This window comes from Nycticebus coucang, chromosome 3 (genome assembly GCF_027406575.1).
Source record: "Nycticebus coucang isolate mNycCou1 chromosome 3, mNycCou1.pri, whole genome shotgun sequence".
Taxonomy (NCBI): domain Eukaryota; kingdom Metazoa; phylum Chordata; class Mammalia; order Primates; family Lorisidae; genus Nycticebus; species Nycticebus coucang.
The window spans coordinates 129,854,126-129,877,864 of NC_069782.1; the positions used below are offsets into that span (position 1 = coordinate 129,854,126).

The following is a 23,739-nucleotide window of genomic DNA, read 5'->3' on the forward strand; positions in this document are numbered from 1 at the left end:
TTCGTTGGATGTCCTTCCTTTTTCTCCGCTGTCCTGTCCCAGCTGGCTCTCTGGCTTCCTGTCGCTAGTCCACTGCCTCTCCTTCCTGTGACCGTGGGCCCACTCCCAGGCCTATACTGAGTTCCCAGATTTCTTTCTCCCCGAAGAGACCCCTCTCTCCCTGGTCAGGCTGCCGGGTTTTGAGAGCCTGGGGGAGACACAGCCTGACGTCTCTCCTCCCTCTTTTGCCAGGCCTCCTCACCCTGTTATTAATTGCTGTGTTGACCTGCAGGATTGATTGGTTGCCCCGCTAGAAGAGGCTGCGGAGGCCTTGGCCTCGTAGCAGCCTCGGCTGAGGGCAGAGAAGGGGGAGGTACGGGATGTGGGTCCTGAGTTCCTCTTTCTGCCCCGCCTGGAACACAACTGTCTGCCTGGACACCCTTCCCCCCAACACACACACACACACTTTTTACACACCTTGACAACACTTCCACTCACAGATCGGCTTAACCTCCAAGGAGACAGAATTTCTCCATAATTGATTTAGAAATTGAAAAGGGCTTCCTCCCTCCATTAATTCATTTCTTCAATGTATTCTTATCCATGGGTCTAGACATGGCAGAACTAACTCCTGGGCCCTGGGCCCTTTTATAGTCCGAGATTTACCTTGAATCTTTTCTTTTCCAGGGAAAGTTACAGAAAGTTAAGAAATAATCCTGGATGCAAGTGACCCTTAAAGTCTCAAACCAAAGCACTTTTTTCCAGAAAAAGACCTTTCCCTGGCTCCTGAGGGATTCGGTTCAGCTCTTTTGTTTCAAGTTAGGGGAATAGAACACTCTGGACTGTGGAGGGCGGAGACTTGCAGTGGCTTCGGGCCGGGGTCTAACCCTGCAGCCCTCTCTGCCTCACCTTCTTCCGCCTGCCCAAGCCATCTCAGGCGCACGCACACCCGCGCACACACTCACGTGGCCCCGCAGACACACCAACTCCCTCTGCTCCGACCCGGGACCACCGGAACCAGGACCCGGGACGTCCCAGCTTCAGGTTGGACGTGGGCGGAGGAGACACAAATCTGGATCAGTTCCCAGACACCCCTTTTCCTTGGGCCTCTCCTCATCTCAGCTAACCCTTCTCGCCCTTGTCACCTCTCCCCTCCACTCCTGTCCTTTGTTTCTAAGCCCCTCTTAGCCCGTCCCTCACCTTGGTATACCAGCCCTTTGGCGTCCCTGTCTTGTTGGCCGGCGTCCCCCTGCCTTACCCGCTCCCGGCTGTGGCGCGCTCTCTGCCTGCTCCTCGCGTCCACACAGCTGCTGGGAGAGGAGGAAGGGAGCGCGGACGCGCTGCGGATGGATCCGAGAGGTGGCTTTGGAGCCTGCTCGCAACTCCGGGGAAACTCAGCCTCTCTCCAACTGTTCCTCAGCGCTGCGCCGCTCTTACCCGCGCTGGCCCCTTCCTTTCCCTGTATGTCGGCTATGGCTACAACGCTCCGGGCAGTCTCCCAGTATCTGGAGTTGCACTCCCCTTGCCCTGCACTCCATCCCTTTTCGGCTGCCGCCTGCCCCTCCCTCCGTAGCCCCTCCGCCTCTGTGGAGGTAGTGGGTAAAGCTGGGGAAGTCCCGGTCCGCCTGTCTCCCTCCACCACAGCCTGGTCAGGCCGCGGGCTACGGGCCGGCTCAGAAGAGGGTTAATCACTACTTGGACACCGCAGTTCAGCCTCACTCGGACTCCCTCGCCCTGGCTTGGGGAGGAGGGGAAGGGACAGCGGGCCCAGTGGGAACTTCGGCTCCCTCATACCAGGCCTTCCAGGGACAGGTGCTTTCTCAGTTCCCTTAGTGCTCCTTTCATGTCCCGTCTTCCCCTCCTCTCTCCCTCTTTCATGCCTCCCGTGTCAGTCCTCTCCCACCGTCTCTTCCCGGCTCTGGCTTTGGCAGATTGACTGCAGGTCCTGGGAGAACCAACTTTCTTTGTTTGGAACCGGACCGGACGGGATTTCCTTTCCAAGTCTCTGCCAATGGGCCAGCTCCTCTCCATGGTTTTGGCGGACTGGCTGAAGGGGACCGTGCCTGAGGCCACAATTAACCCGGCTATTGGGGGGCGGCGGGGGGGGGAGATTTAGCTGATCCTCTAGCAGCTGCGCTTGTGCAGTGGGGAGGAGGATGCAGGAAGTAGGAATGGAGGAGTGGCAGGAGGGATAGACAGAGGACTGAGAGATAAACCTGATCAGGGTGTGGTAGAGTCGATGGAAAGCGGGCGGGTGGGGTGGGGGTGGGAATCCTGAGAGGGAGAACGGAGGAAGGAGGTGCAGTGATGAATCCCAGTAACCTTTATAGAGGAAGGATGGAAAGAATCACCTCCCTGCCCTGCCTAAGGGCTCAGGTGTCTCCCTTACCTCTTTGTAGAAGGTTCAGACAGCTAACCATTTACTCCATAATCTACTATAGAAAATTTTTTTAATGCTTCTTGGTTAGCTCTGTAAAATAAACAATACTGGTGTACCACTTTACAGGTAAGAAAACTGTGTCTCAAAGAAGCAAAGGGACTATACATGTAGTGGCTGTTGCTTTTTCCTGTAGGCTGTGGGGTTAGTAGCCCCTTTAACTGTGAAGAGGTCCATGGTCCATGTCTGGGGCAGGGGTACAGTCTGTGCCCAGGTTGGAGCCAAGAGTACCAGGCCCTCACTGGGCTCCTTTCTCTTCTAGTTTGTTCTGTTGGACAGGGCCTTCCACTGCTGCCCTGTAGACCCGCTAGCCAGATTTTTTCCTGGGTTGATTTTTTCAGTCCCTGGATAGGGTGGCCCACGGGTGGCAGCCACCTGGCTGGCCCTTGCCACTAAAAGACAGCTTTGGTGGCCAAGTGGCTTGCATTGTCGTTGCCCCTCAAAGGAGCTGTGAAGGGCTGGGCAGGTCAAAAGGACCTCTGGTGAAGGGAAGCCGGGTTAAAGGGGGAGGGGCCTGGAGGATAAAGGCCCAGCACGTGCGTGCAGCCTCCGCAGGACCAACAGACTAAGCAGGCGGGGCCAGCCTAGAGTCAGAGCCCCTGGGCTTCAAGCGTAGAGCCCAAATATTGGGAACAAAAGCGGGAAAGAAGTGTGAGAGCAGGAGGGAGGGAGGGAGCAAGGGAGGGAATGAGGAAACAGAAATTAGGGGGTCTTAGATGGAAAAAAAAGAAAGTAGCTTTAGGGGGAATGTGCTGTGGAGTGTGAAATTGCAGCCCATGGTGCTCCATATTGTACCAGAAGCTCTTCCAAAAAAAAAAAAAAAAAAAACACCATCCTCCAACGTGACCAGAGGGCTAGGCAGGGGGAGGAGCTGAGAAAGAGTAGGGGGAAGGAGGGGTAAGGGCCAGGCTGGAGCTGGTCAGGCAGAGGGCCGATCTGGAGAGGGGGCCGGGGTGCATGTGCTGGCTGCAGGGGATCTGACTGCACAGTGTAGGTGCCCAGGGATGCTCCAGAACCCTGAGGGTGTGTTGATCATGGACATCTGCCCAGAGTTTGATTGTCAGAAGAACTTTTTCTTTTCTTTTTGGTTATAGTGGCGGTGACTTCCCAGACTGGGGATAATTCAGAAATGGAACTCAACTGTGGAGCTGCAGCTCTGCTCTACCCTCCTCTCTTCCCTCCTTCATTTCTGCTTCCCTTCCCTTTGGACTAGTTCCCCCCTTGATTCTAAACAGCTTCCCCCCCCCAACTTTAATGCATTTAATTTGGTCCGCGCTGTGGGGAGCATTTCCTGGGGAGATACATTTAATTTCGGAATTTCTAATCCCTTCCTTCAGAGCCAGGGCCCTAGCTCCCTTTTGCTGCTCCCCGGGAGGTGGAAGGAGGAAGGCAGGCCCAGACCATGGGGGAGGGGCAGGAATTGGCTGGGATGCCCCCTGAGCAGCCAGTGGCCCCTGCAGCCCAGCTGCCTTCCAAAACTGCCAGAGGCCAGGTGCCTGGGCCTGGGGTCTGGGCTCTGCGGGTGGAGAGGAGGCAGCCACACCTCTCCCTTTTTTTTGCCTTGGTAGAAAGTTCTGACCTAGAGAATGGGAAACCTGCTAAAGGACCAGAAGAATCAAGACAGAAGTGGGTGCCAGCGGGGTGAGAGAACAGGGTCTACACGGGCACTTCATTTTTGCACAATATGCCTAGAAAAGCATTTGGGAGCTTGGGAGTGTGAATTGCGCTGGGTTTTGGGTGCCCACGCATAGGTACACTTGTGGTGGAAGGTGCTTACTTGCCTCCCAGACACCTAAACCCAGACAGAGCCAGAAAGCCTGGCCGGGTGGAGGCAAGGGTGAGGGCTGCTAGGAGCTCCAGGAGCTTAGCAGGGAAGGAAGCAGAGAAGGTGAAGGAGCCGTGATCCACAAGGAAGATTTATTGGGCAGATCAGATGCACAGAGGCGGCTAATGAAGCAAATCCTGAGATGGGTATCAGAGCAACTCCCCAAAAGTTTATTTGCCTTTAAATTTCCGCAGGGAGGCGGGTGCCTTGTTTGAAGTGTAAATGCCCCTAGGTTGGGGGGTGGAAAAGCTGCTTTGAAAACACCAGAGAGAAAAGGTTCATTTAAAGGCAGACGGGAAAAGCAACCAACCCTGACAGGTCAGAGCCTGGGTTGTGTTTGGGGTTGGGTTGTTTTCTTTCTTTCTCTTTCTTTTTCCTTTTCCTCTTTCTTTTTCCCTTTTTTCATTTCTTGCTTTGTTTCCCCTCTACTAGACTCCACAGAAAAAGAACAAGAAAGGCAGAGTCAGAGGGACAGGCCAATGATTGGATGAAAGACAGCCTTTCATCCCGGAGCCCCAGGAGAAAGCAGACCCCTGGATAAGAGGGGTTCCTAATCACCAGAGAGCATTGCTCTTGGACTTTGTATACCGGGGAATGGGTTGGGTCTAGGGAGGAAACTGCCAGGGACTGGCTTGGCAGGAGGGTGAGTGTCCAGGCTTGTACAGTGCTGGGGAGTGGGTCCCAGGAGCAGGAGGATGCCTGTCAGGGGCTACCTGGGAATTGGACAACCACAGAAGGGTCTTCACTCCTCAGAGGGTGCGCGTGAAATATAGGTTGTGTGAGTACAACTTTCAGCACACTTTGTGCATTAAGTCCCCTTCTCTACAAAATGTGGAAACTCCTCTTGCCCAATCTGTGAAAATTCTTCGCTGTGTTCTATAAGTAACATAAAGATATTTCTAGCTGATCCTAGAAAAATCTGAACCTATATGTGGCAAGGGAGAGTTCTACCACAGTCTTGTTCCTTCAAAAGTTCATACTCCCTAAGACAACTTCCTGGATGAGACCAACATAGGGAGACCTAGGGCAAGGGTTACTTTAGTTCTGAGCACCTCTCTATAAGGACCTTTCCTCTTTGCTCCCACTCTCCCCAATTCTGATCTGATTACTTCCCCAAAGGACATTCAAGGCTGTACCGGCTAATTCCACCTGAGATCCTTTGCTCTCTGGTCTGAGAGCTGTTCCCTTCAGGCTGCAGGAACTGTTTTCCTTTTTCGCTTCCCACACGAAGTTAGTGCGTGTTCGTGGGGGTTGTGAGGCCAAAGCAAACCCGGGAGCGCCATCTGTAGGCCTCTAGAGGAAGAGACTGACCTTCCAGGCTGGACCCAGCTCCTTCAATCTCTACCCCAAGGGAACCTGCTCGGCTGTCCAAGGGAAGTGGGAGGATGGGGGGCGTTAAGAGGGGAATGGATTTTTCCTCCCAAACTTTACCCTGCAGGTGTATTAAGCTGATCGAGCTTGGGACGATCCAGGAGGGAGGGCAAATGCCAGGATTGCAGTGAACTCAGCCCAAGGAATGGGAGGATCAAACCCTGTTGGCTGAGCCTCGTCCGAGCCCTGCCCGCGGGTTACCGGCGCCCTGAAAACGCGGGTACGGATGCTCAGTAGTAGGCAGAGTCGAGCTGAGTCAGGAGGGTGCGTTAATCTATCTGCCGCTCAGGCTCTTCTGGCCAGAGGGACAGAGGCGTAAGTCCCTGCGGTTTCCCCGGAGCACCTGGGGCTGCGGACAGAGGCCGGAAGAACCTCGGGGCCAAGCGGCAGGAGAGCAGCGCAGCACCGGCTTAGCCGAGCCTCTCTTTTGCAGACCTATAGATGCAGGGGGAGGGAGCGAAGGAGGGAGAGTTAAAACATCAGCTGAAGTGCCAAGATGATTTATGAGACGAGGGAAAATATTTCATAAAGATCTCCCGGATATTCTGTACTTAACCAGTTAGGAGACAAAGGGCTTTTCCTGCCTGGTGCAGGAGAGCAGACCCAGCGAGCAAGGGAAGGGAGTGCCAGAGAGAACTGTGGAGGCTGGGCCATAGGCTCCAGGAGTGGGACCGCCCGGCGCACTGCGCCTCTTGAGCTCGCTCCGGATCCGCGGAGCTAGCAGCAGGCGCCACTCAGCCGCGTTCGCCGCCTCCTCTTCTCCCCAGCCGGGGAGAGCAAGCCTTGGTCTCCCGCATCTTCTGGCGCCAGCGAACTGACGCTGCGCACAGTCTTCCCTCCCCCGTCCCCAACCCTGGCCACCAGAGGGTCCAGGAACCTAGTCCCCGGGCTCTCCTGTCGTCCGTTGGGTCCGACCGAGGCAGGTGGGTCCTTGCCAGAAGTCTCCAGCTCAATTGTAAACCAAGCGCTCTGGACGGCCCAGACCGGGTGGGTAAGGAGACAAGGGAGGCTTTGCCCGTAGCTGCGCGTGGGGCCAGAGAAGAAAAACGCTGGGCACTTTAACCCCGAATGAGAATTGGGGGTTCTTGGGCGGGGAGATACCTCAGGAGGGAAAGGCGAAAGGGAAGAAAGAACTAGAGAGAGGAAAAGCGCAGAAGAAAGGGAAGGAAACTCAGCTGAGGGCAGTGGGATTAGGGCTACGAATGAGAACTGGGCTCGGTGCCGCACGGCCCATGAGGGCACTGGCCGGTGGATGGCAGGGCTGGGCGAGTTGGAACTGAGAGCCTGGCTTCTGAGCGTGGCGCGCTCCGCGGCCCTCTATCATTGCCTGAATATTCATTAGACTGGCCTCTCTTTATCCTTATCTAACGTTTATCTTATCGGCGAGTTTCGTTTCTCCCGTGTAGTTTTAATCCCGGGCTCCCATTCCTCCTCCCCCTCCCGCTCCCCTCCCTTCTCTCCCTCCCTCTTCTGCACCCGCTGTCCCCTCTCTCCCTCCCATTTCCCCCTCCCTTGCCCTCCCCTTGCCTGCACCGGAGTGACAGGCGCGGGCCCTCCTCGCCGAAGCTCGGGGCTCCGGAGCTGGCGAATCACAGAGTGGTGGAATCTATTGCCTTTGTCTGACAAGTCATCCATCTCCCGGCGCGGGGAGGAGGAGGGGGTCTGGAGGGGGCTTTGCAGCTTTTAGAGAGACACACACCGGGAGCGGAGGCTCCAGTCTCCGGCCGAGTCTTCTCGCAGCCGCAACCCACCTGGGGCCAGCTCAGCGCTGCCGGCGCCGCTCAGCTCCCTCCCACCATCCCGGCCCTTCGGCCGCGGCGGCGTGCGCCGGCCTTTTCCGGGGGCGGGGGCCAGGCCGGCGCGCTCCCCTCCCGCTGGCGCCCGCTCGGACATCCCGGAGATTGCTACTTCTCTGCCAACTTCGCCAACTCGCTGGCACTTGAAGTGGCTCCGCTCCCCTCCCGGCGCCCTTCGGCTGCCCCCGCCCCGCGCCCTCTCCGACGACCGCCTCTCCGAAGACCGGGTTCCAGGGGAGCTGAGAAAGCCGCCTCCCCCGCCCGGCTTCAGCTTTGGCCGCGGCTGCGGCACTAACGATGCGTCCTCAGTGTCCCCCGGCCTGGCCCGCCGCCCCGGGACCGCTCTGCTGATTACCCAGCCCCACGCCCCGACGCTGGGAAGTTGCGGCCGCTGCAGTGGCAAGCCCGGGCCAGCTCCGAGGAGCCGCCGGGAGCTCAGCGCGGCGCTCCCTGACCTCGCGCGCCCCGCAGCAGCCGAGCGCCCACTCACTCTCCCTCCCCCACCGTCCCTCCCTTTTCTCCTCAAGTCCTGAAGTTGAGTTTGCGAGGCGACACGGCGGCGGCGGCCGCGCTGCTCCCGCTCCTCTGCCTCCCCATGGATATGCACTGCAAAGCAGACCCCTTCTCCGCGATGCACCGTGAGTACCGGCGCCCAGCTCCTGTCCCGGTTCGGGGCTCTCAGTCCTAACCCTGTGCAGTTCCAGGTTGGCCCCGGCCCCTGTGCTCAGGTCTCCTCTTGGAGGCCACGGGTGTTTCTCCTGGTCCCTCCTTTCATTCTTCCTCTTTCCCTTGCCTGGTGTTTCTAACACCTCCAGCTTCTCTCCCTTCTGCCTTCTTTCGCTCATACTTATTCCTCTGCCTGCCTTCCTACCTTCCCTGGTGCCCAACACCTGCCTTTGCTCCTTCCACCTGCTCCTTCTTAGGTCATGAGATCCACTGCCTGGGGGCCCTCATTCCGCCACTCACTACACTAGTCAGCCTCTTGCCCTGGGCTGGGGGATTGATTGGTAGACAATTTTCAAGGTGTTGTGCTGTGTTGTGTTTTCTCTGTCTTTTCTGTTTGCCTCCCCCCTTCTCCCTCCTCTCATCTCTACCTTTTTCAAACTTAAGAGTCGTGGGTGTCCAGGAGACTCCAAGCTTGGGCGGCCTGGTGTCAGGACAATCGGGCAGAGACTGTGGGGGTGAGGTGCCCCCCTCTGACCCTCAGTTCTTTGCGTCTGCTGGCCTTTCCTGCTCAGCCAGGACTCTTCTTGTGAGATGGGTTAGGATATTTCCTTCTTCTTCCTTTCTTTCCCATCTCCCTCTCCTCTCCTTCCCTTTCCTTTCTCCTTGAGTTAGGAATTTAAGGTTGTCAGGACAGTGTCATCTTTCCTAGCCTTTGCCTGGGAGATGCTCTAAAAACAAAGAGGGGTTCTAAAAGAAACTGAAGTCAGGGAGAGAGCAGTAGTGCAGGCTTCCAAGTAGGCCCCTGGGCTGAGTACAGCTTTGCTCTCAGTTATAGAGTCTTCTGGTCTGTCTCCCACTCCCCATGCAGCCAGAAAGCTGGCCAGGGGGTCAGCAAAGAGAAAAAAAAATTATAAAAGGGAAAGAACAAAAGGAAGGCAAATGCCAAAGCTGGAGAGAAGGGAAAAGAGAAATCAAAATGAGAGACAGGAAAATTTTTAAAATGAAATGTTACAGAAAAACGAGGAGAAGGGGAGAAAAGAAACAGAAAAATAGGGGGAAAGATTACTTAATGAAATTCGAATTTATCTAATTTATGTCACGTCGTTAGCTTAGAAAACTATCCTGAGATTTTTTTTTGCAAGCTTTTTTCTAACATAAAATTCTAAATAAAAAACTCCTCCCCATTTGTAGATTAATAATTAAGGATAATTCGTAACTTTTCGCAAGGAAACTTTTTAGACCTGGCTTGGATCTACCCTTAGGACGAGAAAGCCAAGAAGGGAGAGCAGTGTTTTTCTGTAAGCATATATTTAGCGTTTCAGGGGCAGTTTTAAAAAACATATCCTAGGGTAAAGTATATTTCCTTAAATAATTTTCAAGTACAGGAAATTCGAGCCAAGGGCATCAGGCCGCCGCGGGTCTCCCGCAAGTCGAGCAGAAAAGCCTCGTTCCTTTTCGGAGGAAGTGGAACCAGGTCCACACGCCGCGGTCTTCGCCCAGCCCTCCAGCCTCGCTGCTGCCACAGCTCTCACTCTCCTCTCTTGCCTATTCCGCCCGGGATCGGCCGACTCCTGGCAGCCCACCGGGAGCCACTTTGAAGCCCCAAAGGGAGCAAAGCCTAACGGAAGGTGGCCGGAGGAGTGGAGACAGCCGCCGCGCGGGCAGGCGGGCCCTGGCGGCTGAGCAGCCGCAGCCGGAGTCTGTGCGGGAGGCAGTGGCGCATTCCAGACCCGACTCCGCGCCGGCTCGCGGCCGACCCTTAGCCCTGGACTCCCTCGGTGCCCCCTTGCCATCTCCACACCTTAGATTGGGGCCGAGGGGCCGGCCCCGAGCCCCGGGAGGCTGAATTATTCATCTTTAATCTGCCCGCAGCTGCCGCCTTTTCATACCGGTAACGCGAGTTCTCTCGGGGCCTAAATTATTGATGTTCGGGGGTTTGCAGGGGAGGGGATGAGTAGTGGGGCTAGAGATAGAAAGATTAAAGGGTGGGGGGATAAAATAAGAGATTCTAGTTTCCCTGGAAGCCCAATCAGAGGCCTTTTCCCAGAGGTTTCGCCCAAGCTTGCTCTAAGTACCCCCAGAAGGGGACTGGAGAAGGGGAGGCGCGCCTATGTCCCCGCTTTCTCCGAAACTTGCTTGAGGCTAACAGTGCAGAGGCTGCAGGTCGCCAGCCCAGTACAGCGCGACTCCGACACCAGAAGTCTCTGCGTTTGGATTGCTCAGTAACTGCAGGCGCTGGTTGATCGCTCTGGGTGCAGGATTTCTAGACTGCTGTAGGCCAGGGAGAATGGGGTACCGAGCAGCGCCTTCAGGCCTGGCACCGGAGGCCGCTTTGGTTCCGGGAATGGGAGCCCGTGCAGGGTCCGGGTTGGAAACACAGTGCCTTCCTCTTGTCCAGGCGAGCAAATGCTCTCGCCGCTCGGGTCCCTGCCGCTGCCTCGGTCTGCGGGATCAAAGGAATGTGGGCTGGCTTGGGTTGGCTGTACAGGGTACCCCGTGTGTCCTCAACTCGCTGGGGTGGCCGGTGAGATGGTGGGCCTCAGTCCTGGCGCGGCAGGCGAGCGAGCCCAAGCGCCCTGCCTTCTCTGCTGCTACGGGGAGCTCTTAGCGCAGCAGACCTGGACCTCTGCCTCTTCTGCCTTCCCACCTCCACTTTAGACACAAGGGACGTGAGGGGAAAATATGGCTGTACCCAAGATAGAAATCATAAAGAAAAACTCCCAATAAAAACCAAACCAAACAAAAACACAAGGACAGAAAAATTCTGATTAAAAATAAGTACAAGGAAAGAGAGCAAGAAGGTGTGCGTGTCAGAGATTTAGCACTTCTCTCTCTCTGGGTCCTGATGAAAAGTCAACTGGTCCGAATGCACCCCTATCACCAAAATCACCCTCCAAGGCCTCCCTGGTACTGGCAATTGCCCCCTTTGCCCACGGTACAGGGGGGATACAGCTGGGTACCAGCTCCATTCTATGCCAGGCCCTTCTCCTCACTTTCCTACATTCTCTCCCACTGGCATTAATTCTTCTTTGCTGTTTTTCTCCCTCTCCCTCCTCTTTTCTTTCAGTTTCTCCATCCCTTCCCTCACTTTCTACCTTGCGTCGTCGTCACACTGGTCAGAGTCCCATTCTTGCCCAGCCCTCAGCTCAGCAACTGTACTTCTGCGTCTCTACGGCTCCCTCGGGTTCCAATTCCCAATCCTCTGCGTTGCGGTGGGGGTCTGCCACCTGTCTCCTTGAGTTCAGAACTTGCCCTTCCTCTATGCCTGCTCCCTTCGCACATCCCGCACATCCCGGGTCATGGACCCTGACTAATGGCCGGTCCCTGCTGTGTGTGGGGTGTTGTTTTTTTTCTTGTCTCTCCCCAGCAGGGCACGGGGGTGTGAACCAGCTCGGGGGGGTGTTTGTGAACGGCCGGCCCCTACCCGACGTGGTGAGGCAGCGCATCGTGGAGCTGGCCCACCAGGGTGTGCGGCCCTGTGACATCTCCCGGCAGCTGCGGGTCAGCCACGGCTGTGTCAGCAAAATCCTGGGCAGGTGAGGGCCTCGGAGCTGTCCTGGGAGACGCCCTGCCTCCTTCCCCGGCCAGCCCTGGGTCTCCGCCCCAGGACTTGGCTAAATGTGGAGGACCCCAAGCGGGAGAGGGAGATCCCCAAAGGGACCTGGAGAGCTGCTCTTTTTGGAGTCAGTGCTCAGGTGGTGGCTTGGCCCCACAGGAAGGGTGGAGCAGACCAGCCAGTGCCTGCCCTGCTCCAGTGCCCCCTTGGGAAAGGAGCCTGCTCCCCTGCTTTCCCAGAAGGGCAGGCATGCCTTTTCTAACAAGTTAATATCATTGAGGATGAGGGGGTGGGAAGTGAAGGAATGGAGTGGGGAGTGGAAAGGGGTCCCCAAAAGGAGAAAAAGCAGTGCTTGGGAGGTGGAAGAAGGGTCCCGGTTCCCATGGGTTCTCAGCACTCAGTAGGAAAGGGCTCGAGATGGTGCCTCAGCCCTGGTCAGCCTGGAGACCTCATAGCTGCTGTTCCTTCTGCTCTTTCCAAATGAAATGGCGGGCTTTCACTCCCAGGGTGCCTATGCTGACTGGTGTGCACCCAGTCCCTGATGCGGCCGTCTCCCTGGAGGAAGCATCCCCCTTATCCTCCGCATCCTCCACAAGACACTGGGCCTTTTCCCTTTGCGCCGCTACCTGGGCGGGAGAGTGGCTCGGCAGCTCCGGAGCCTGCAGCCCCCCTGTCCCTGCCACGGCCCGCTTCTTGCTGACCCCGCCGGCCTTCCCGGGGCAGGTACTACGAGACTGGCAGCATCAAGCCTGGTGTGATCGGTGGCTCCAAGCCCAAAGTGGCAACGCCCAAAGTGGTAGACAAGATTGCTGAATACAAGAGACAGAACCCCACTATGTTTGCATGGGAGATCCGAGACCGGCTCCTGGCAGAGGGCATCTGCGACAACGACACAGTGCCCAGCGTCTCTTCCATCAACAGGTGAGTAAGGCACCCGGGCCAGCAGGGTGGGACTCAAGCTCCTGGTTTCCATCTGCAGGGGCGTCCCCCTGCACTTGGTCTCCGCTGTTTGTCCAGCTTTGCCCTTTCTCCTTACTCCTAGCTTGATGTCTTTTGGGCAGGGAGAGGGGACCTGGGAGGCAGAAAGATAAACAGACAAGGCTGCCTCCAGTTCAGGGCTATGTATTCCCTGCCAGGCTTCTCCCGCCGGTGTCCTGGAAATGAATCCAAGTGTTTGTGGTAATTAAGACTCCAAGATTATGTGCCTCGGGATCTAGAGACAATCACAGCCTGCAGCCCAAGCCTTTAAAATGACCAGTGTCTATTCATCGCCTCCAAACAGACTTCCCTTTCTAAAGGCATGCTTCCTTCCCCAGGGGAAGCTGCTGGTCCTGGCTCCCCTACCCTCCCTGCCAACTCCCACAAAGCTTGCTTCCCAGGAGCCCAGGTCTTGCTAGCCAACTCTACACAAATTTCCGTTCTGCAAACACTAGTGTCTAAGCCTGCAAAGCAAATATCAACCATTAGCCAGCAACTGGCAAGGAGTAAAAGAGCTGGGCAAAGATTGGGGTGCCAGGCAGTGAAGGAGAACTCCAGATCTTAAGACTAAACCTTGGAGGATGATCCCAATCACCTAGGGTGTCAGGGTAAAGTATTTGCACTGAAGACAAGTTCAGGCATGTGGGGACGCAGGCCAGAGTCAGCTAAACATATGGGATAGTTAGGTCTCCTAGTCTCTGAGCCACTCCACTGTGCTCTCTGGTAGAACACACACGCACACCCCATGTGTGTGCAGCCCAGCAAGTATGCCAATGTACCCATCTGTGGTAGCTACAGAACATACAGCAGCAGTTGGGCTCAGGAACCCAGGCTAGGGAAAGAGATCGCAGAACTACAACTTGATGATCATACACAGAGACCCCACATAAGTCACACATTAGGCAGAAGCAAGTCCCAGACAGCCTTGGCCCCCATTCTAAGATGCCCCCAAATGAAAGGAGGGCTAAGGGTTTCATGCCCTTGTTATTATTTCTACTCTTCATAGGCTCCTTATCAGGACAACTAATAATTCAGATGGTATCTTATTCTGAAACTGGCACCAAGTATCAAGGTTTTTTTTTAATATTTTGCAAATGATGTGGAATTATCCCAAATCATCCTAAAAACAGCAGGTAAAATTAGCTGGTAGAATGTACCTTGGCTAAAGAAGATTCCCTCTGCCACACTCATGCTGTAACGTACTGCGAGGCGACCCCAGAAATTATCCCAGTGTGTACCATCTGTATTAAAATGGTTATTCAGTTATGAACAGGGTAACATAATACTGATCAGCTAATTATACACCCTCCGAAAACCCTCCAGCTCCCTGGGCCTGGCTCAGCCAAGTATTGAAAGCATAGTGATTTGACATTCAGATACCTTCCAAAGGAGCTGGAGAAAGATGCAGGGTGGTTTAGAGAGGAATAAGTCCTTTGCTTTTAGGGAGGAGGCTGTAGTGACAGTAAGGGAGGGGAAGAGGACAAAGCATTGTTTTCTAAGCCATGTAGACACTCAGCCTCTTGGCTGACCGCTAGTCCTGGGAGTTGGAACTGAGATCTTTGGTAGAGAACAGCAGGGGCCAAGGATGGCCCTCCTGAGGAGCAGAGTTGCTGGGATTGGGTAGTCTTGTTCTGGAGAATGTTTAAAGAAATGTTTTGTTGTTAGCACTAACAAGCAATTGGAGGAACCCAAGACATATGTGGTTATAGGGTTTAGGTAATTTGTTTCTCTTTAATGGGGTAGAGGAGAGGATTGACAAGACAGGTGTGGTGACGGCCCTATCTCCCTCCCCCTCAACAAATACCCCTCACTGGCTGAGATGATTTTGGAAGCTGGCTGAAGCACACATTTGGGAATGCTTTTATCCTGAGAAACCCTGGAGCACAGGGGACAAGCGACTCCAGGATCAACCTCCAGAGGCTTTAGGTACACCCACCAGAACTCAGACAAAGTAGACAAGGTGGCCTCAAGCAAGATGAGGGTGGGAAGGAACCACCTCAGCTTAACGGCTCTGGGAGCCGAAGAATCTTGCCCAGCACAGAGCCCGGTCATCTGAGGGACACGGAGTCTTCCTTCAGATGTGGAGAAATAGGTACCTGTAGCAGGGTTCAGTGGAAATGGAACGATAGTGGGAGGAGAGGGACAGGGAAGCCACTAGCCTCATGGGCAGCCAGCCCTGGGTTCACAGTTGGGCTTCACAGCTTGCTTTGTCAAGGAGGAGCCGTTGGGCTATTTTCCCCTGTTTAGCTTTGGGCCAGCATCCTCCCATGGTTCAAATTCTGGAAAGAATTCTGGGAGCTGGGAGAATGTATCCGGGCACCACATCCTTAGCTTCATCCCTGTAGGTGCTTTGCTCTGAAGAGGAAAGGTTTATCTGAGATGTGTTGTTTTCACCCTAAAGCCTGATAAAGATGGGAAATTTCAGCTGGTGCTGGTTACATCAGGAATTTTGCCTTTTCTCTGGTTTGAGAATTTTCACTGACTATTGGAAGCCGGGAGATTATCCTCTGTGCAGAAAGAGTGGTACATCAGGGAATGAGTGGTTCTTGAGTTTAGAGCTTTATTGTTGGTGAGGTGCCCACTTGTGTTGGGTACTTTATAACAGTTACGAGTAAGGACATGGATGAGCTGGTGGTTGGCAAGGAAGGAAGTCCACACATGCTCACCCACCTGAGCCAAAAGTTTTTTATCTTCTCTTCCCCAAAACAGATGCTGTCGCCGCACTTCAAATATGCTATTATGGTTATGAACTAAATTGCTTTTCATGCTTTAAAAATGGTTTTGGCATTCTCTGATCCTGTCGCGATAAAGGCTTGGCTGTCCAGCCTGCATTCCCTATTAGCAAATACCCCTAGAAGTGCCTCTCTGAGCCAAACGACTGGGCCAGGAAAGCCGCCCTATCCCTGAGACCACTGTCAAAACTCCCAAAGGGATAGCTGGGTGTTATGATAGGAGCCTCTAGTCCCAGCTACTTAGGAGGCTGAGGCAAGACAATGACTTGAGCCCAAGAGTTTGAGGTCCCTTTGAGCTATGACCCACAGCACTGTACCTGGGGCACAGAGTGAGACTCTGTCTCAAAAAGTGTATATACCCAAAGGGTTGGCTGGCTGGCTTAGTATCTGGAATTTATCTGAATCTTTCTAAATATTGGGTAACTGATCACGGAGCATGGAGTTGCCAGCTCTTCAGTTTGTACACTGCAGTTGTAGAGAGTGGGTGTTTATAAACAGGTGACTTTAGATGGAAACTTGGTGTGGGAAATGGCCTGGAGGGGGAAGAGGTGGAGGGAGATCCATGCTACTGAAAGGGGAAAAAGTCACCTAGTTACACCACTGAGCAATTGACTAAGCAGGAAGGATTTTCCCGATATGCCAAAGTTCTTCGGTTTGGTTATTGCTCTGGGCAGGGAGTACAGCTCCATCAAAAGAACAGGCACCAACCCCAGATAGAGTCTAGGGTAACTGAAGATCCCCTGAGAGTGCTGTCTTGGGATGAGCTGACAATAAGGGCATCACCTTCTACTTTTTCAGTCTGCCTGACACTCTTTGGGGTCAGGGCACTCCCAGCCCTAGATCTTTGGAGTGGCTTCTGCCAGAGTCAGCTGCTCACTGATCACCCACTGTGCATACTCTCCCTTAGCTTGTTCGCCTCTAAGTGGGCACATTTGTTCCCCTAGCAATGACAATACTAGCTTCAAGTTTACAGCCCCAGAACTGTGTTTAAAAATTCCATTTTGTGCTATTTGAGTGTCCCCCTTGTGTCATTCTGGAGTCTTTGTCAGAAGTCTTTGTCAGGCAGTGGGGTGACCATGGTCTACCAGTTTTTCGTTCAAAGACCTATCCAAAAAATCTGGGAGATGCTCATTCTAGCCAAGGGAGTGTTGAAGACATGTTCAGGGCTAAGGTCTGTTTCCTCCTCTCTAAATCTCAGGTTGCAGAACATTGCATATTTGACCCTTGGAGGGGCAGCACTGTCAGCTACGTTTCCATATCCTTACAGCTGTTTGGTGCTCAGGGCTGTTGATCTCGTGGCAAAGAGCCAGGGAAAGTTGGAGACTAAAGAGAAAGACTTCTGCCCACAAAGGAATGAGAGAAATAAGAACGGAGAATTTGCCTTCTGTGGTCCTGAGCCTACAGTCACACTCACAAATGACAGTGGAAAAGCTGGTTTCCATCTGAGAAGCCTTGCTCACTTACCCCTTCCCAGAGAGTCCCCTACTGTAGAAGTTGCCCATCACTAAAATAAACATGGGAAATAGGCATGAGAGTGGATATTCTTATTCCTTAAAATGAGCTGGGGTTGTCTTCCTGAAAAGCTCGATTTTGTTCCCTCATCTACTTTAGATGGGTTTTCTGGGCCAGCAGTCCCATTGGTCTGACTATCTCCTTGTTGGCTGGTTCTGCAGGTGTTCAGGCCACAAATGGCTTTCAGGTGAGAGCAGTGGCTGGTTGCCCTGAGTTCTTACCTCATCTGGCAACTCTGGAGAGCAGACAGAGGGGCTGGTCCTAACAACAGCTCCAGGTGGGTTTTGGGGGATGATGCACTAAAGAAAAGATAAGGGAAAATCCTAAATAAATAAATAAATAAATTGTGTCCCAACTATTCTGAGAACTCAATAAAACAATCACATCAAATATGAAGAGGCATAAATCTTGTGTCTGCACAGGTAACCTACTCAATTGCTTTTATTATCGCTCAGGCTGCCTCCATTTATTACCGTCCACAGTCTGGGCAAAGGAGACTGCATGGAGGGTGGTCTCCAGTGCAATCCTACACCCAGAGAGGCAACAATCAGCCCATACAGCCAGGGATTTTGATGGGAGCCCAGGAAGGGCCCATCTGTCTGCATGAAAACCAATCAATAACTCTGTAACCAGAGCCCTTGTCACAGGGAAATGGACAACACAACAGTTCAATAGAGGGGCCACAGGGGGAATTAGCCAAGTGGAGATGGGGCCAGGCAGGAGCAGCCCCTTGAGAAGGGAAACAAGGGGTACCTAGAGAAGGGGAGACTGGGAAGGGAGAGGGGATGTGACAAGGGAGAACAGTAGCTTTGCTATTAGTACAAGGAGGAGGGTATTGTGCAAAACAGGCTCAAGGAATGAGAGGCAATATTGGAAGTTGGGGTGGCAGGGAACATATATTTTGGAGGGCATTTAGAGAACGGGCTTGTTCTGGTGCAAGGGAATAGAGTGACTTTTTTTTTTTTTGAGACAGAGTGTCACTATGTTGCCTTTGGTAGAGTACCATGGCGTCACAGCTCACAGCAACCTCAAACTCTTGAGCTTAAACGATTCTCTTGCTTCATCCTCCTGAGTAGCTGGGACTACAGGTGCCCGCCACAATGCCCGGCTATTTTTTTGGTTGCAGTTGTCATTGTTGTTTAGCAGGCCCAGGCCGGGCTTGAACCTGCCAGCCTCCGTGTATGTGGCCAGCACCCTACTCACTGAGCTATGGGCGCCGAGCTAATAGCGTGACTTTTTATGTGATAGTATGTGCTTTTGGACTAGAATACAATAGCTTCTAGAGAAAGAGGCAATGATGTGGAAGATTAATTGCACTCTCCCAAGCCTAAACTCTGAAAAGAGGGCTCTCTATGAGCCCACATGGGATGGGGTCCTGCTTTCCAATCTTCTAAGCAGGACTGAGGAAGGAACATCTTTTTTTTTTTTTTTTGGTTGTAGTTTGGCAAGGGTTGGGTTTGAACCCGCCACCTTTGGTATATGGGGCCAGTGCCCTGCTCACTGAGCCACAAGCGCTGCCGAGGAAGGAACATCTTAAACCAGGGGCCTGTCCTCCGCTCCCAGCTTCCTGGGTCTCCAACCCAAGCTGGTCTGCAACTTTGCCTCTTAATGCTCAGGACTGTCCTTAGACCCTCCTATTCTACCTGGTGTTGGAGTTTTTATATTAAGAGGAAAGTGTACACACAGATGATGCTCAAGTTATGGTGATTCAACTTGCAGTTTTTTGACTTTATAATGATGCATAAATGACACATGTTCAGTAGATTTGTTCTTCAAGTACTCATACAACCGTCCTGCTTTTCACTTTCAGTATAGTATTCAATAAATTGTGTGAGAAATTCAACACTATATTATAAAATAGGCTTTGTCTTAGATGACTTTGTCCAATTGTAAGCTAATGTGAGTGTTCTGAGCATGTTTAAGCAAGGCTAGGCTAAGCTATGATATTCTGTATTTAGACATACTAAGTGCATTTTCAACTTAGATATTTTCAATATATGATGGGTTTACCAGGACATAACTCTATCATAAGTTGAGGAGCATCTGTATACTGGAAATAATTTTTTTCTCACTTCCTGTCCTTTAAAAGAATACGGTATAAAGGGTGCGCATCTGACCTGCCAATTCTCCGAATCTCTGCTGTTTCTTCTCATTCGTCTCCCATCCCCCACCCCAAGCCAGGTGTCCAGAGCTCAGATTCTCACAGGGGAAGCAGCTACACTCAGGGCAGCTTCCCCAGCCACACAGGTCTAGAGAAGGGAGACGGGCTCCTGAAGCCTGAGGAGTAGGAAATAGTGTCTCTCCATCCATGCCCAAATAGCAAGTGACATATTAGACAGGTGAAAAGTTAAATCACCCTGGGTTTATCTATCTTCCACCAAACTGCTGGGTTGAGGTGGTTTTTCTCCTGTTGAACAGGTTGTTTTGGTGCTAGAAAGGTGCAGCTTGAATATATTCATGATGGTTTATAGGTGCAGAGGCTGACATTTTCTGTGTGGGACAATTTGTGTGTGTGTGTGTGTGTATGCATGCACGCGTACTTATATCTGCTTTTAGGTAAAAGAGCTTTGAGACCAAAGAAAGGAAGGAAGGCCTGCAAGATATGACCTCAAGCCGCAGACAAAGGCTGGACACCTTGTGCTTGGGCCATGACATCAATCATCAAGGCATTCACTGGGCCTTTGGGTGAGGCAGCAGCAAGAACGAGGGTGGGGCTGAAGATTTCTCTTTTCATAATTTAGGAAAATAAGAGCCAGATTTTCCTTTAGTTCTTTGCATAAACCCATTGTAACACCCTGTAGTTCAGTTAGCACCCCATTTGAGGGGCTTTGCTATAGCAATGCCACCTTTGTGATAGAGAGCTATGTGACCAGCTGTCTCTCCTTGCTTTGACACCTGAGTCCCAGCCCAGTTGGTGGGGCTACTTGGGACCAACTGCATAAGCAACCAAGAAGATGCCCTTCCCAGCCCAGCCCTTCCTCCAGATCTGTGGTCCAGTGACCCACAAACCAGGTCCACTAGGAAGAGGTACAGCTGTAGCTCTGGGACAGTGGTGGGAAGGGCTCTCCTCAGAGCCAGGCTCTAGGCCAGCTTTCAAGACCTTCTCCAATAATCCAGGTGACAGGGACATAAGGAAGAGTCTGACTGTATGAGAGAAATGCATAGGGGCCACTGGAGAAGGTCTAGAGTCCAGGTGAGACATGATGGCAGAGGAAGATGGCTGGGAACCTCCTGAGGAGGGCACAGGGAGCCACTGGGGATGCAGGAAGAAGCAAGGGAGAATGCCTGGCCCTGGAGGAGAAGTGGAGCTGCTTCTACAAGGAGCTCTCAGGTAAGAGAGGACACGGTGTTTGAGGGAAGAGAGGGGAGAAGCTATAGAGCCAGGCTCCTCTCATGGCACATCCTCAACAACCTCCAGAGCAAGTGGCCCTTTCTTTTGTTTACTGAGAGATAATGTGGTGGAAAGATATTTTGTTTCTTCATAACAGAGAGAGGGAGCGAGAGAGGAGAAGCTGGGAGTCGGGTCGCACCCGACTATGCTTCCTGACTATGAGACTCAGGTTCATTGTAGGGGTGTGGGAGAAAGGCAAGGAATGCCCCAAAGTCCAGCCTGGTGTTTGCCAAGGGCAGCAATGGAGACAACCCAGGGCTCCAGGGGTCCTGGCAGGGAGAGTACATGGAAGAGGCTACAGGAGATGAGACAAAAGGTGGCGAGAAGTGGGTAGAGCTGGAGCACACAGCGCTGGCCTACAGGCACTCGTGCAGGAAGACTGGATTTTTTAAAACTCTGCGCTGGCCAAATTAAACACAGCTATGGGCCTGATTCAATTCATGGCCAGCAGTCAGCAGCCCCTGGTCTACCTAAATGGACATTCTTATCTCTCTGCCTCAGATCAGAGTGGTAGCTTTGGTGCGAGTGCAAGGAAACAAGACATTTGTTTAGCCTCTTAGTCCAGGAGAGATAGTGACTCCCTATAGCTAGGGGAGGAGAAGAACAGAAAGTTAGGGTGAGGACTGGAAGAGTGAGGCAGGAGGCCAGGAAGCTGAGAGGTGGAAGGAGCCATCTGGGGTGTTGCTTGGATGGGCTTGTTTGGGACTGGAGCACACGGTTGAGTGAGGCATGTGGAACTATAGAGTTTAAGACGGGGGCTTGGGTTCACTCATCTGAGCCAGGGACCTGTGGTAGCCCTGCAAGTTCTCTGAGGTGGCTGGAGGGAGCCAGAGACCCAGGCAGCTGTTTGTCCAGGTTATCAGGAGTCTGAGGAACGGCCCAGAGGTGGTAAAGGAGAGAAGGGAGAATAGTAGACAGGTTTCTGAGAAAAAGATGGAGCAAAGGAAGCAGGATGGCAGGTATAGTGGTAGGGCCAGAGCTGTGTGGCCCTTTCTGAGAAGGATCCACTGGAGTGCCTGGCATGGGCGTAGCTACCCACCCCCTTGGTGTGCTGCAAGGCAGACTGGCTGTGGCTGTGAGGATACTGTGTGCAGTTGCTCCAGCCTAGTCCCTGGCAGAGTGGGAGAGAGGCCAAGCAGAAGGGAGGGAGGTCCTCTCCGGCAGGTTCCAGCTTAGAGACCACTCTGCCTGAAGCCCTTGGCCACTTCACTGTGGACTTCCTCAGCCCTCAGTCATGCCCAAACTGCAGTGATCTCCCTTTGCAGCAAGCCTGGGAACACAGCAAGCCAGAGGTCAGGACAGGCAGCTCCTGGCAGGGCCATGAAACAGGGCAGCAGGCAGGGAGGGGAACTGTGTTCACCCTGCAGGCTCAGCAGAGTCAAGAAATCAGGAGCCAAGTGGGGTGACACACACCTGTAGTCCCAGCTACTCAAGAAGCTGAAACAGAAGGTTTACTTGAACCCAGAAGTTCAATACCAGCCTGAGCAATACAGAGAGACTCCATCTCAAAAAAAAAAAAAAGAAGAAGAAGAAGAGAGAAAGAGAGAGGATGATTGGAGAGGCTGGAGAGAGAAGGGGTGGTGGTGGAAAGTGGCACCAAAGCCTGAGCAAATGGCAGTGAACACTGGGAGCAGTTTTCCCTAGCCTTGCTGCTCAGGCCTTTGCTGGGCCCAGCTCCTCGGCCTACACCTGGCAGGCAGGTAAAGGAAGCTGGAGGAGACTGAGAGCTGCCAACGGCATCCGGCCTGACAGACGTAGAGATGGTCAGGGAGGAGATCCTCATTTTGCCTCTTACCTGTGAGCTTTTGTCCTAAGGCTAGAGGGCAAGCAGTGGGGCCTGCTTTAGTGTGTTGTCCCAGAGAAGTTGATTATGTGTTGGGATTTTCTGTGTGGCTCTGCTGTGAAAAGAGTGTGTGTGCCGGTGGTATCTGGCTAAGCCCGGTGGCCATACCCCAGGAAGCTGCCTAAATGGTCTGGCATCTCCAGGAGCTCTCAAAAGGTGTCAGCCTTATCCTACTGGGAGCTGGGGGTTTGCTATTCAGAAGTCTTCCAGCAAAAGGGATTGTTGTTTGATCCTAGAATGAAAGTCCCCTCCATCACTGGGACGGCCTGTTTTGGTTGTTAGTGAATGTTCCTGGAGAGTGCAGGATTGAATGGATGTTCTGAGTCAACGAGTGGACATCCTGAAAGGTACACAGAGGGTCCTGACACACTTGGTCTGTGTGCATGTGCATGTCTGGGGCCGCAAACACTTGTGAGCACTGTGCATTTGCTCTCCGGGAGATGAGTGTCGAGTTGTTTGACTGGGTTTGTGGGTGTGTATAATGTTGCACCAGAAGAATGGACAGCAGGGGCCTTGTTTGTGTCTGCTGAAGTCTTTGGAGAGAGCATGTGTTTGAGCAGGGACAAAAGCCAAAATAGTTATCTCCTTTTATCATCTGCTGAGTGGGTGCCTCACCCGCTTCTCCCCAGTCCCTTACTCTTCCTCTTTCTCCTCCTCCTCATTACCGGGGCTAGGTGGTTTGGATTAGGAGGCCAATCTCAGTAGACTCTATTTGAAGATTGAAGAGACTCTGATAAGATAAGGAAGGCCATCCCTCCTCCAGGGCCCAATAGAGGTTTCATATTCCTGACTCCCTCACCCCCTCTTTGCTCTCACAGGAGCTGACAGTAGGGCCGGCAGCCTTCCGACTATGACTGTTGTTGGGAGAGCCAGAGGGAAGGCAGCATGCCCAGAATTGGGACTTAGGTTCCCAAACCCATAACTATGGTCCTGTAGGGATAGGTTAACAGAGTCCATGTGAGAGATGAAAACGGTTAGTGGAGAGATAGCAGAAGACAGGAAGAGAGAAACGGGAGCTGGATGGGAGTGACGCTGGCCAGCTCAGCTAAGGCCTGGTTTTTGGCTACAGAAATGGACTGTGTTGGGTCAGGGTTATCTTTTTTTTTTTTTTTTTTGGCCAGGGTTGGGTTTGAACCCGCCACCTCCAGCATATGGGACCGGCGCCCTACTCCTTGAGCCACAGGCGCCGCCCAGGGGTTATCTTTTTTAATTAAGAAAGCTTTCTGCAGAGGGTACAACCCTGATTGGGGTCCAGCTCCTCTTGAAAACAGTGCTACCCTCATTCTCAATGCCCTCACACCCAGCATGTGCACATTTGCCTCTCCCCCACCCTCTCTTCCCTGAACTTGGCTCTGAGGACCAGGGAACTCCAGGCCCCAAGGAGACAGCCTGTAAGGCCATGTAGACTCCTTAGCAGTGACCTCCCAAGATGGGTACAAAAAAGTTGAGAGAAATTCATTTCATGGCCAGTGGCTGCTCAGAAAAGGCGATCCCAGCTTATGAATGTGATAAATGTTAACTGAGCATTAATCGCATTAAAGAGGGCCCTATAAACTTTTCATTTCTAATTAAATTCGTCCAGTGATGCTGCCCAAGCGAGTACTCTGGGCCTTTGTTTATGTGGAAAATTAAAATGCAAATACAATGGGATTT

The 23,739-nt window shown here is 53.0% G+C and overlaps 1 protein-coding gene across 8 annotated transcripts in view; it reads left to right on the top strand.

Moving 5' to 3' along the window:
• Positions 1–6,618: 6,618 nt before the first annotated feature.
• The window catches only part of PAX2 (paired box 2), an 83,003-nt gene continuing 65,882 nt past the window's right edge, over positions 6,619–23,739 (top strand). For 4 of the 8 annotated variants that reach the window (XM_053583926.1, XM_053583925.1, XM_053583928.1 and 1 more), the window contains exons 1-3: positions 6,619–8,046; positions 11,442–11,610; positions 12,354–12,551. In XM_053583926.1, the coding sequence (XP_053439901.1) occupies positions 8,004–8,046; positions 11,442–11,610; positions 12,354–12,551 (410 nt within the window). In that variant the 5' untranslated portion in view covers positions 6,619–8,003. Of the gene's footprint in view, positions 8,047–8,067; positions 11,611–12,353; positions 12,552–23,739 lie in introns of those variants that run through there. The other 4 variants (XM_053583923.1, XM_053583927.1, XM_053583930.1 and 1 more) reach the window with 2 other exon arrangements.